At 39.8% G+C, this 11,925-nt stretch overlaps 1 protein-coding gene across 2 annotated transcripts in view; it reads left to right on the top strand.

Moving 5' to 3' along the window:
* The first annotated feature begins 1,635 nt into the window (after positions 1-1,635).
* LOC149206398 (cysteine-rich receptor-like protein kinase 2) overlaps positions 1,636-11,925 on the top strand; it is a 30,048-nt gene continuing 19,758 nt past the window's right edge. Inside the window, exons 1-2 of one of the 2 annotated variants that reach the window (XM_089393709.1) lie at positions 1,636-2,588; positions 3,772-3,897. In XM_089393709.1, coding sequence (XP_089249835.1) covers positions 1,790-2,588; positions 3,772-3,897 — 925 coding nt within the window. In that variant the 5' untranslated portion in view covers positions 1,636-1,789. The remainder of the gene's footprint in view (positions 2,589-3,771; positions 3,898-11,925) is intronic. The other variant, XM_089393708.1, reaches the window with a different exon arrangement.

The raw sequence follows: 11,925 nt of genomic DNA, 5'->3' as shown, positions 1-11,925 counted from the left end.
ACTTGTCAACCAGAAAAGGCTTAGGTTTGGGAGGTTCAGGGGAGATGGGTATCTCAGAGCGAACTGCAGCTTTGTAGGAGTAGGGAGGAGGAGAAGAAGATTGCCCTGCAGCGCCACCTCTTAAACGAAGGGAAAACACTAAAGAGCTATTATTTTTTATGCTGTAAGAAGAGAGGGGAAGAGGATCATCGAGTTGTTTACCTTGAAATATAAGTCTCTGTAGGGCAGAGGGGATCCCGAATCGACGTTCCAGATTTACTTTGAGATTCTGCACCAGATCTGAAGGGTGTACCCATTGTAGAGTGGTCTTGCCTGAGATCTGTGTGATTTGAACCTGAAAGGGGGCAGAGAAATTTTCAGAAGCTTTCTGAAGCAGCACAGGGCCAGAGGCTTTAGGGTCTCCTATCTCTTGAAGCACTGGAGGCAAAGGGGGAGGAAAAGGCTTCTGCCGATGGAAGCTTTCGCTCCAGCCCAGATCCGCTGCAAAGGAATTCTCTCGAGCCGGAGACTCTGACAGAGATCTCATTTTCAGGTTCACACTATCAGGGGTTTCAGAATGTGAAATTTCTGAAACAGCTTTGGAAGTATCAGGCGTCGAACTTGAAGGCTGAGTCAGAGGCAATGCCACCACAATCTCCAGATCCGAGGATAGTGATGGCGAATCAGGCGTTCCGTTCTCCAGATGGGCATTCTCATCCGATAGCTTCTTCGTGCTTTCTGCGGGAGAAGAAGGGCACCTGTTCGTGAAGGGTTCGGTGCCATTTCGGTGGGTTCTCTTCTTTCTTTCACTAAGGGGGAGAAAATCCGCCTTCCTCTTGTATCCGCCATTGTTGTGCCTCTGCAAGCGATTTGGCAGCGATTTTCCGAAGAGCAGCTTGTGAGACTTGCTGCGGGTAAGTCTGGGGAGTTTCTCCATTGGCGGGAGAAGGCGGCGAGCCAGAACTGCGAGAGATCCGCTAGGTTTTTCCCTTTGCATGCAGAAATTATCCTGGTAAACCTTAGTCTTGAAAGTAACTTTCGGAGGCTTAAAGGGGTAATCAGGAGGGAAATGGATGACGATGAAGAAAACTCCTCCGGCATATGGGCTGTCCACTGGACCCATAATCGTGGCCTGCCAATGAAATAGATCGTCCCCCACTGGTCCGGCACTGCATGAAATGGGGGGATCCCTCTGCAAGTCCTGAAGCTCCTTCGTTATACGCTTGGCGGCCATTGCTGTTCAGCTTCAAAACCCTCTTTACCCGATAGTAAATCTATTATTAACTTAATGTATGTCACCTTTTTTGTGTAGTTTTCTGAATATTTTTGTTTGAAATTTTGTAAAATTTTTAGAAAAACTGAAATTTAAGTGGTCAAAAATCCAATGTCTTCCAATTTTTTAATGATATTGAATCCATAGGTATTAAATTAATAATTGCCTTTTTTTTCTCCTTTCGAAATTGCTTTATCCACCATTACTATTAATTGCCTATTTTTTCGGAATTGAAAGGAAACAGAATCTTTCCCAGATACTTAGAAAATATCATACAACAGGAATGATGAATGATCTTTCGGAGATGCTTTGATCGCTTCATGAATTGAGCTTGACTTGAATCGAATATAAAACGAACGAGCTTGACTTGACTTGAATACAGTTCGGACACGTATCTATCAGAACCTGTCAAGTTCCTTTCCTCCTTCCCATTTGCCTGACTTTACACGTTATTCCTCAACCCCGCTCTGCTCAGAGATCTCCAAGCGGAAAGGACGAGCTCGGAAAAAATGAATCATTTCAGTTACTAATGACAGAATGGCCTCCTCCCATATCAGTAATTGCAATACCATTAAATTCACTGCAAAATTTGATATATTTCTCTCTTTATTGCTGTTACTACTAAGATTAACATTAGCTCAGTATGATACTTATAATCGCTCGTTTAGCGAGTGCGGGCAAGACAATATTTTGCATCGAAGTGCTTTGGAGACGAACCTGAAAGTGGTTCTGAATTCGTTGGTTGAAAATGTTGGGGAGACAGGCTACAATATTTCAAGTTATGGAGAGAATGGAGATAAGATCTACGGTCTTGTTCAGTGCAGGGGCGACCTCAATGCCTCTGCTTGTAAGACATGTACTTCACGGGCTGGAGATAGTCTTCGTCAAATCTGTAATGGTACTTCTGGAAGCATTCACCTCGGTCTCTGCTTTCTGAAATATGCCACTCACAGCCCTGATTCAAGTTTAAGTTCATTCGGCAACTTTAGTGGGCTCTGCAATGAAAGTAAATCAGAAAATGCAGGGGGTTTTAGCTGGAGGATTGCCAATCTTTTGACGAGGCTTGTGGAAAAAACTGAGTCCAGTATGGTGGGTTACAGTACACTCAGTGATTATGGGGTTTATTCTTTGGCTGAATGCTGGCGAGACCTTACTAGGAGCCGGTGTAGTCAGTGCCTCAACACTATCTACACACATTTAAATGTATGTTCAGTAGGAACTAACAAGGGAACTGTCCTGAATGGCTACTGCATGATTCAATTTACAGAGCACAAGTTTTACAGTGATCATGTCCCTCTGCTGTCACCCCCCAATGGCCCATCCCCAGAAACAGAAGGTACTATTGTCATTTTTTTGTTTGTTTTATTCATGGGGATTTGGAATTTTTTTTGTTCAGTAGAAAAAAAACCCTACTTCTTAGTATTAATATAAAAGTAGCACATTATCACGTTTCTCTATCTTCTCCGGGTAGAAATTCTTACAATATCTTAAATTTGCTATCTGTCTATTCCTTTGACACTGTTCTAATAACATATCTTTATAATCATTACTTCTCTACATTTGTCCAGGAACATAATAAAAACTAATCCATAAAGCATTCCACTTGCAAACTAATCCATAAAGCATTCCACTTGCTTCGCCAAACATTTAGTAGCATGAAAAAAACCTAAACATAAGACTTTCCACTTGTTTCGCCTAACATCCAGAAACATAAAAAAAACCAAAACATAAAGCGATCCACTTGCTTCGCCAGAAGTCTGTCGGAGATTACACAGTTCCAAATTCCTCCCTTGTTTGTATGCGTAATTTATGCTCTCTGTGTTGATCAGATGACCCCTGCTGGAAAACAGAAAAGAAAAATTTACCTGTAGGTTTCATCATCCCTCTCTTTGACAGCAAGTCAGCTGTCCAATTCTGTTCTCTGTAGATAGGATCGAAATAAACTACTTGGAAAGTACTCACAATGATCTGAATCCTACACATCCAGTTTTTGAGAATGGGAGGACTGAAATTTGTGTTGTTCTGCACCCAGTCGATGATTCCTTTTGCCTCTCTAAAGATCTGTATACTATCAATCCTTAACCATTTAGTGGCTATAAAAACTCCCCATAGTGCTAAAAGTTCTGCCCTGCTATTAGATCCCTGGCCTCCTTCCCACCAGAAATGGTAAAATTTCCTGGGGTTGATGACTATGACCGCCACACATCCACATCTCCTCTCTTTACAGGCTCCATCAAAAATATCCCACCAGAAGCTATCCATATATCTTTGTTTCTGATGTTTGGACCCATTTCCTCATATGCTGTAATTATCTTATAGATGTCGTTCTGAGGCTTTTCCATTTCCTGTTCGTAAATTGTTGCGTTCCTGCTGCCCCACATGGTCCAGAGTAAAAAAAAAAATATTTGAAATTTGAATGCATAATACTTCATAACAAAGTGATCCATTTAAAATTACTGTCAAAATTTCAAAATAAATTAATAATTCAATTCAGAAATAAAGAATTTTATTTGCTGCAGGGAAAGCTGGCCCTAAATTGCTGGGATTGAGCGTGGGTGGTGCGGTTCTTATAGTGGTGTTGCTCGGGGTGGTTCTAATTTGGAAAAGAGAAGCTATTAAGGCCACTTACAAGAAACAGCTACCAGGTAAGTGAAGTTTCTTTCTTACTTTCCTATAATGAGAGTGTTATTTTTTCAATAATATTTAATCTTTATTTATGTAAAGATCAGCACTTAATGAATTGCAAAGATACTCCAATATGATGTGAACCAGAGCTCAACAGTCCATGAATTACAAAGTTACAGTAAAGGTTAGTCAATATTCAAACCCAACATTGAACAATACACTATTCAGTCATCTTAAGATTTTTAGTATTTTAAAACAGTGATCCTCTGAATCCATCTGAAACCTTACAAACCTGATCTTAAAAATGTAAAGCAACCTGGTATGACAAGTTTACAGTAAAGGTCAGTCAATGTTCAAATCCAACAAAACACTCCTCAGTCATCTTAAGATTTTTTGTTTTTAAAACAGGGATCCTTTAAATCCATCTGAAACCATACAAACCTGGTATTGACATGAGAAGTAAACTGGTATTACAAATCTACGGTAAAGGAAAGGTTAGTCAATGTTCAAACCCAACAATACACTGCTCAGTCATCTAAAGGTTTTTTTTTTTTTAAAACAGTGGTCCTTGAAATCCGTGTGAAACCATACAAACCTGCTATTAACACCATCGAACATACGAGAAAACTTCGAAAAGATCCAGAAAACCAGTACATGATTCTATGGATTAATCATGATAGACTGAAGGATTGGTATTCAAGACTTGGTGTATATATATACACACTTTTGTTTATCTCCGTATATGGTTTATATACACTCTTTTGCATGTCTCTATATCTTGTTTTGTGGTTATTTTACCATATTTAAAATGAGATGATATTTTAAAAAAAAATTGGTGAATGGCAATTATAAATTTTAATGATATTTTTTTTCACATTTTATTTCAATTTTTAATTTTAATTATAAAGTTTAGTTTCTTAGTTTAAATTATCTAAATCATACTTTTTCTTATCTTTTCTTCAACTTACTAAAAGAGCAATTAATTTGATGAGGAAACATCTCATTTGATGGGGAAACAACTCAGTCATTCATTTTTTATATATACAAAGACTAAGGCTTCTAGGCATTCATCATACATATTAAAAGACTAGGGCTCTTAGGGTATTGCAGAGCCATTTACAAAAGAAATAAGATAAAATTTATAAGTATACTTCTTTGGTAGCCCACTAAGGATTTGTTACTAAGCTTTTGAACCGAAGTAGGTTTGTTGTTCTTTCATCTTTTAGCATTAGAAGTTAATATAGAAATCAAATAGAAGAGAAAAAAAGGCTAAAGGCCAATGACTTGAAACTCTTTCTCTCTTTTCTCATGTTGAATTATGGTGGCAATGTCTTCAATAGCTTTGACAACTTGAAATCTAACATAGCTTGAGTGGGTCTTGAGTTCTTGAGTTTGAGAAGGAATTCTTGCATAAGTGTCAACTACAATGGGATATCCCATGTTGAAGAGTCTAAACATCTAAGAGCTTGTTTTTGTAGTAAAACATTATGACAAACCAACCCTACATGCCCCCACATTTTGTGTGATGCCATCATGTGGGAGAAAGGGTGGAGAGGATGGAGGGAGGTGTATTCACCCCCTCATGCCTCTACGTTGTGCATAATCCATATTTTGCAAGATTTGTTAGCAAATGAAAAGGGAAAGAAAAGAAATAAAGCATGTGAAGAGGGATTAATGTATAAGCCACCACGAAAGCCATAATTACTTCCCTATTTCCACATTGAATCCACATAAAAAATGACATTGATATACATGTGTGGTTGACAACAAGAATATGCTCACCAAAATTTGGAGGGAAACCTATTTCCACATTGATTCCACATTAGGAATGACATTGACATACATGTGTGACTACCAACAAGAAAGTGTTTACAAAAATTTGAAGAGTAGTCCAAAATTGTGAAGAAAATATGATAATGAATTGGAAAGCAACCAAACCACCTATAACTAACTCTTAAAGGAAAAATACATGAAAGGAAGAAATTGAATCGCTAAAGGAGTTGCATCAAAGACTCATGAGTAAGAAAATTGTAGAGATGTACATACACAAAACTAGAAGGAAATTTAAAGGTTTGTATGTGGAAAGAGTAAAGAGAGAAAACATATATGGATAACTTCAAGACGCTATATGAGAATTCAAAGGTTTCCTACAAAGTTATTCAAGTTAACAAATTAATTTCCATGTGTGAAAATAAAAATAGTTGTAAGCCACGTACCTATTATAAATCAATATCATATTGGAGTGTTATTGCTCATGAGTGTTTCTATAAATGAAAAAAATAAATCATATTGTTTAGAATTTTATTCGTGTGACTGAACTTTTGTTCTCTGTATTTGTTTTCGTCAAGTATAGAGGAATGCAAATACATAGTTAAGCAAAGTGAGAATCCTTAGTGAATCATAATGAGCAATTTTGATTTTTCCACTAGAATATAGATCAATTTGGTATAATATAAGTTTGTTTTAATTCCTAATACAAAATTAAATGGTGAAGACAAAACTTCACTATTCGTTGGGTGGAGAGCCATTTTGTAGGACTATCATGCAATATAGCTCCAAGAATTAGACATGATAAATGAACATGAGATCAAACATTGTGAATCAAGTCTTTAGAAGATGTAATCATGCATGGAAGGTGTTGTACCCTACTCTTCTTTCCTTTTATGCTTCATATAACAAAGGGGTTGAGGTGCAAAGCATAGCATAGTTTGGAGCCATTTTTAGAGTGGAAGAAGAACTCAAAGAACACATTAGACTCACTCAATCAGAAAGTGCTCTGGAAGAGCTTTCGAATGATATAAATAAGTATGAAAATGGCCTCCTGGACCATAAGATAGTGGTAGTCAAAGTCAGGTTCATAAAAGTCAAAATCTCGGAGACCCTGCGACCTCGGAATCTTGTAACTAATGAGAAAATCAATTTCAAAAGGCTCTGGGAACTAGGGACCAGGGATTCATCAACTGTTAGAGCAGGAGTCGTCTATTGACAGAACCCTATAACAGAAATTGGAGGCCTAGACCTCGCGGCCACAGAACCTCGTAACCTTTGGTTAGATGAATTTTCGAAGGCGCCAAGATTGGACCATTTACAGAGAAATTTATCACACAAAAAAGGATCGGGGAGCCTTCTCTCTCTCCTCTGACTCGACATGTTGCAACAAGTCATTAGGTAAAGGTGACATTACCAACCACCCACTAGGAGGTGGACATGTGGCTTGTCGTTTTGAAGGTTTCAGGTACCCGAAGGGATCATATAAGGATGACACTTGGACCAATCATAGGTTGACACGTGGTGTGTTTGATGTCAGCATGACATCATCCCAATTGCATGTCCCCAGAGGGTTGGAAACTCATAAGAATTTCCAATTATATTTCAAAAGGGGTTGGGATTCCGAGGACCAGGGGACTAGAGCATCAAGGCATTTGAGTTCCAGCTCAACAATGAGGATGATCTGAATTTAAACAACAAAGAAACAAATTACAGATATAACCATACAAACAGAGATGCAACGGAAATAAAACTTCATTTCATTAATATCAAAGAACTGAAATATGCTTACATACAAAATGGAAATAAACTAGCTCGAGCGATGGTAGCTTACCTCTGAGAAGAGATGTGGCGACTACATGCCTATGGACTGTGTTCCAATGAGGCTTGAAGGCCTATTTATTATTGTGAAACAATAGAAAACCATAAACATCCAAAAACCTAACCCTAGGAGATGAAACGCCAAACTATGGGCCTTGTTGGGGTAAGTTGGTACATCAACTTCCCAGGGTCGTAACTTTGGCATATGATCTCCATTTAATTAACATGATACCTTATTATAAAAATATATATGAGGACTACAACTACTGATAGCGAATACTGAGTTTAAAACTTATATTCACCACTGGTAGTTTTCCCAAAAACATCGTTTAGGACCTCAAAATGACTCCAGAAGTTCAGGACTCGAAAAATTGCCAAAAATAGTAAATTGTGCTACAATTAAGGAAACTGAAAAACTAAAAGAAACAATGGTGGGGTTCCAAGTGGAGTAGATGGATGGCCACCAATATCCACCTGGATCATTCCTTCCCCCTTAGGAAGCAATGGTCCCCATTGTGTTGAGTTCCTCCATGAGATGAGGAAACTTCTGTTGAATTTGGTCCCTCGTTAGCCACTTGCCCTGGTGAAGGAGTTGGCCTCCTTTGACAACTCGATATACATTAGGGGAATTTTGAGGTCTAAAATGGGCCTCCTAAGAAAAAATTACAACCAAAATAAAATTTATAAGAACCAATAGGATTCAAGATGATGATGTCAACCATGGGGGATGATTCACCATTTTTGGAGTAAAAAAGTAAAAATATTAAAAAATAATAAAATAATAAAACTATTTTTTCAACTCGTATTTTTGACTTATCTCCCTAATGTTTTACTCAAATTTTGAGCGGGAGTACTCGTTGGATGCAAAATTTAATTCCTCATCCAAGGAGTACGATGTTGCATACTTTCGATGGACCTTGCTACAAGAAAAATGAGAAATACATGAAAAAATGTGATTGCAATCACATCTTTCATGTATTTCTCACTTTTCGTGTAGCAGGGTCCATCAAAAGTATGTAACATGGATACTCCTTGGATGAGGAATCAAAATTTTCATCCAACGATTGTTTCCACTCAAAATTTGAGTAAACCCATAGGGAGATAAGTTGAAAATACGAGTTGAAAAAATAGTTTTTTTTTTTTGCTCTAAAATTTGATGATGTAATCTAATATATTATTTTATAATTTCCTTAGGAGGCCCATTTTAGACCTAAAAACTCCCCTAATGGTTGGATATTTTGCTGTCGGGTGTTCTTGATTTGTGTGTCCAGGATCTGATCAGTTGTGTCTCGTTCCACGCAGTCTAGGTTTAACTCTGTTGGTGTGAGTTGTTTTGCAATGTCGGATGTGTCCCACAATAGTGTAAAGTAGGGTCGAAGCTAGTCCACATTGAACACTAGGTGCAGACCAAGGAATGGTGGAATACTAAGCTCGAAGGCATTGTCCCCTACTGCCTTGTTGATGGTGTATGACCCATATTAGAGTGGGCGAAGCTTGCGGTGCGGCCCAATGAGGCGCTCCTTCTAGAAATGTAGCCAAACTTTGTCGCTCACATGGAACTTGTCTGGCACCTAATGTTGATCATGCCATTGCTTGTACTTAGCATTGGTTCTGTCCAATATGTCATGGACTTGTTGGTAGATGTGTTGAATGTGCTCAGTGAAGTTGTTTGCCTTGTCAGCTTCGGACTAGACATGAGACAAATCTACCTGAATAGCTACAAATGGTATGGCCACATTAATGGGACATATTGGCTGAAATCCCAAGCCCGCCTGAAAAGGGTGTGGTGAGTTGCACTGTAGAGAGCCTGGTTATAGTTGTGCTAGACATAGGGGAGGCTCTCATCCCATGTGTATGGGTGCTTTGAGTTGTACATGTGCAAAATCTGTAAAATCATCTTGTTGACGACCTCTGTCAGGCCATCAATTCGGGGATGGAAAGTTGTGGACTTAGTAAGCTTGGTGTCCAACATCGACCAGAGACTGGATCAAAATGTATTAAGGAACCTGTTGTCCCGATCCGAGATGTTATACTATGGGATCCCAAAGTGCATCCACACTTGTTCAAAGAAGAGTTTAACAGTGACTTCTGCGGTGATATTCTTCTTATAGGCCTCCATAATGGCCACCTTCGATAATCTGTCAACGACCACAAAAAGATAGTCATTTCCCTTCTTAGTAGAAGGAAGGACTGACATGTAATCCGTGGAGATGGATTCCCAAGGTCGCCTAGGGGTAGGCAATGAAGTATAGAGGCCTTGCTTCTTGATGGTCGGTTTGGAAATGACCCAGGTAGTGTAGGATCTGATGTGCTTCCCGACATCCTGTCGAAGATTCGACCAATAAAAATACTTATGTAGTACTGTCACTATTTTCTCGACCCCGAAATGCCCAATGACCCAAATGTAGTGCGCTTCCGAAATCATCTTGGCATAATCACTTGAAGGAACACAAAGGTGTCCCAGGTGGCATAACAGTGCATCTTGGAGGTGAAAATCGGGAACTTGCTGACCCTCTAAGAGCGTCTGGTATGTGTGGCTGAATTCTGGGTCGCTTTTGTAGAGAAGTGGCCAATCAAAAGTCTCATGCCCACAGGAGTTGAGAATGGTAGTTAACACCATGATTGAGGGTTGGCTGAGGCAGTCTACAACATTATTGGTGCTACCCTTCCTGTACTTGATATTCAAATGGAACTGTTGCAGGTATGTGGACTAATTATGATGGCGATAATTCTACAACTTCCCTTACACTTGTATGAACTGCAGGGGTCGGTGGTCTGTGTGGATGATTGTTTCTTTCCCCAAAATGTAATGCTTCCATTGTCAACATGACTACACAATGGAATACATCTCTTTTTCATAAGTGGGATAATTTTGGATTGTGTTTGAAAGTGTCTCACTGTGATATGCCATTGGATGCCCCTGTTGAGTAAGGACTGCCCCAATAGCAAAATTAGAGGCATCTGTTTCGATCTCAAATGGTTGTTGCAAGTCTGGTAATGTGAGCACTGGTGCAGAGTAGAGACGATGTTCCAACTCTACGAATGCCTTTTGTTGAGATTCAAACAAAAATAATTTTTCTTTCTCTCCTCCCTTGGTGATTTGACTCAAGGGCCAGTGATATGAGAGAACTCCAACACGAACCCGCGGTAGAAATTGGCAAGACCTAGAAAGCTGCAGAGCTTTGTCAGAGTAGTTGGGGTTGGCCAATCCCGAATGACTTGGACTTGGTTGGATCCACATGCACCCCTCGTTCCTCAATATTGTATCCCAGATATTGAACCTGGGTCATGCCAAAAGTGCATTTCTCCAAATTGGCACATAACTTGTGTTGTCGCAGTGTTTGGAGAACCTCTCGGATGTGGTGGAGGTACTCTTCCCAAATTTGGCTAAAGATCGAGATGTCATCCAAGTATACCGCTACAAATGAGTTGGTGAATGTCCACAATATGTCATCCATCAGCCTCGTGAAGGTTGCAGGAGCATTCGTCAACCCAAAAGGCATAACTAGCCATTCGAAAATTCCCTCCTTGGCTTTGAAGGTAGTCTTCCACACATCAGAGGGTTTGATTGGTACCTGGTGATATCCGAACTTCAAGTCGATCTTATTGAAATATTTTCCCCCTTGAGTTGGTCTAGAAGGTCATCAATTCGTGGGATCGGGTACCTATTCCAAACAGTGATCTTGTTTAGTGCCCGGTAGTCAATACAGAGTCTCCAAGTACCATCCTTCTTCTGTACCAACATGATCTGGGTCCCACAGGGTGATGAACTCAGCCGGATGTAACCTTTCTGCAACATCTCTTGAATTTGCCTCTTGATTTCGTCGTTCTCCAGAACATAGTGCTGATAGATTGGTCCATTGGGAAATGACACACCTGGGGTCAGATCGATGGAGTGCTTGACCTGACAGTGAAGAGGCACTGCTCTAGGGGAGGTGAATATGTCCTCGTACTCCTCCATGACCTTGTCCATTTGTTGTTGTCATGCGGAGGGGCCTTGTCTAGAGGTCATGGCCACCGTATTCTTCTTTCCCTAAGGGTGTATCATCAGAAAAACAAATTTCCCAGTTTTGGAAATGAGCTTAGTGCATTGTTTTGCAGTAACCAAAGAGATTGTGGTAGGCGGTGCTACCTCCAATATCCTATACAATTTATTTCCCAAGGTAATAATAACAACGCGAGGCCTTGACTCATACATAGCATGTCACTTCCACAAGTATGGTTGGCCTAATAATACATCACAAACATCAAGAGGATCAACGTCACATAATACCTCATCCATGAAGGGCTTGATGCTGTATCAAAGGTGACATTGCTGGCTGACGCGGAGATCCCGTCCTTGGTAAAGCCACTTGATGGTGTACAGTTGTGGGTGTTCTATGGTTGATAAGCCCAGCCGCTTCACAACCTCTGCTGAAATGAGGTTATTTTGGATCCCGCTGTCGACAACGTAGCGGGGA

The sequence above is a fragment of the Pinus tabuliformis genome, chromosome 1_2 (assembly GCF_031772625.1).
Source record: "Pinus tabuliformis cultivar Carrire ecotype Pingquan chromosome 1_2, CPIR1, whole genome shotgun sequence".
Classification (NCBI taxonomy): domain Eukaryota; kingdom Viridiplantae; phylum Streptophyta; class Pinopsida; order Pinales; family Pinaceae; genus Pinus; species Pinus tabuliformis.
The sequence above is the reverse complement of the archived record's forward strand: the minus strand, read 5'-3'. Positions and strand labels throughout refer to the sequence as shown.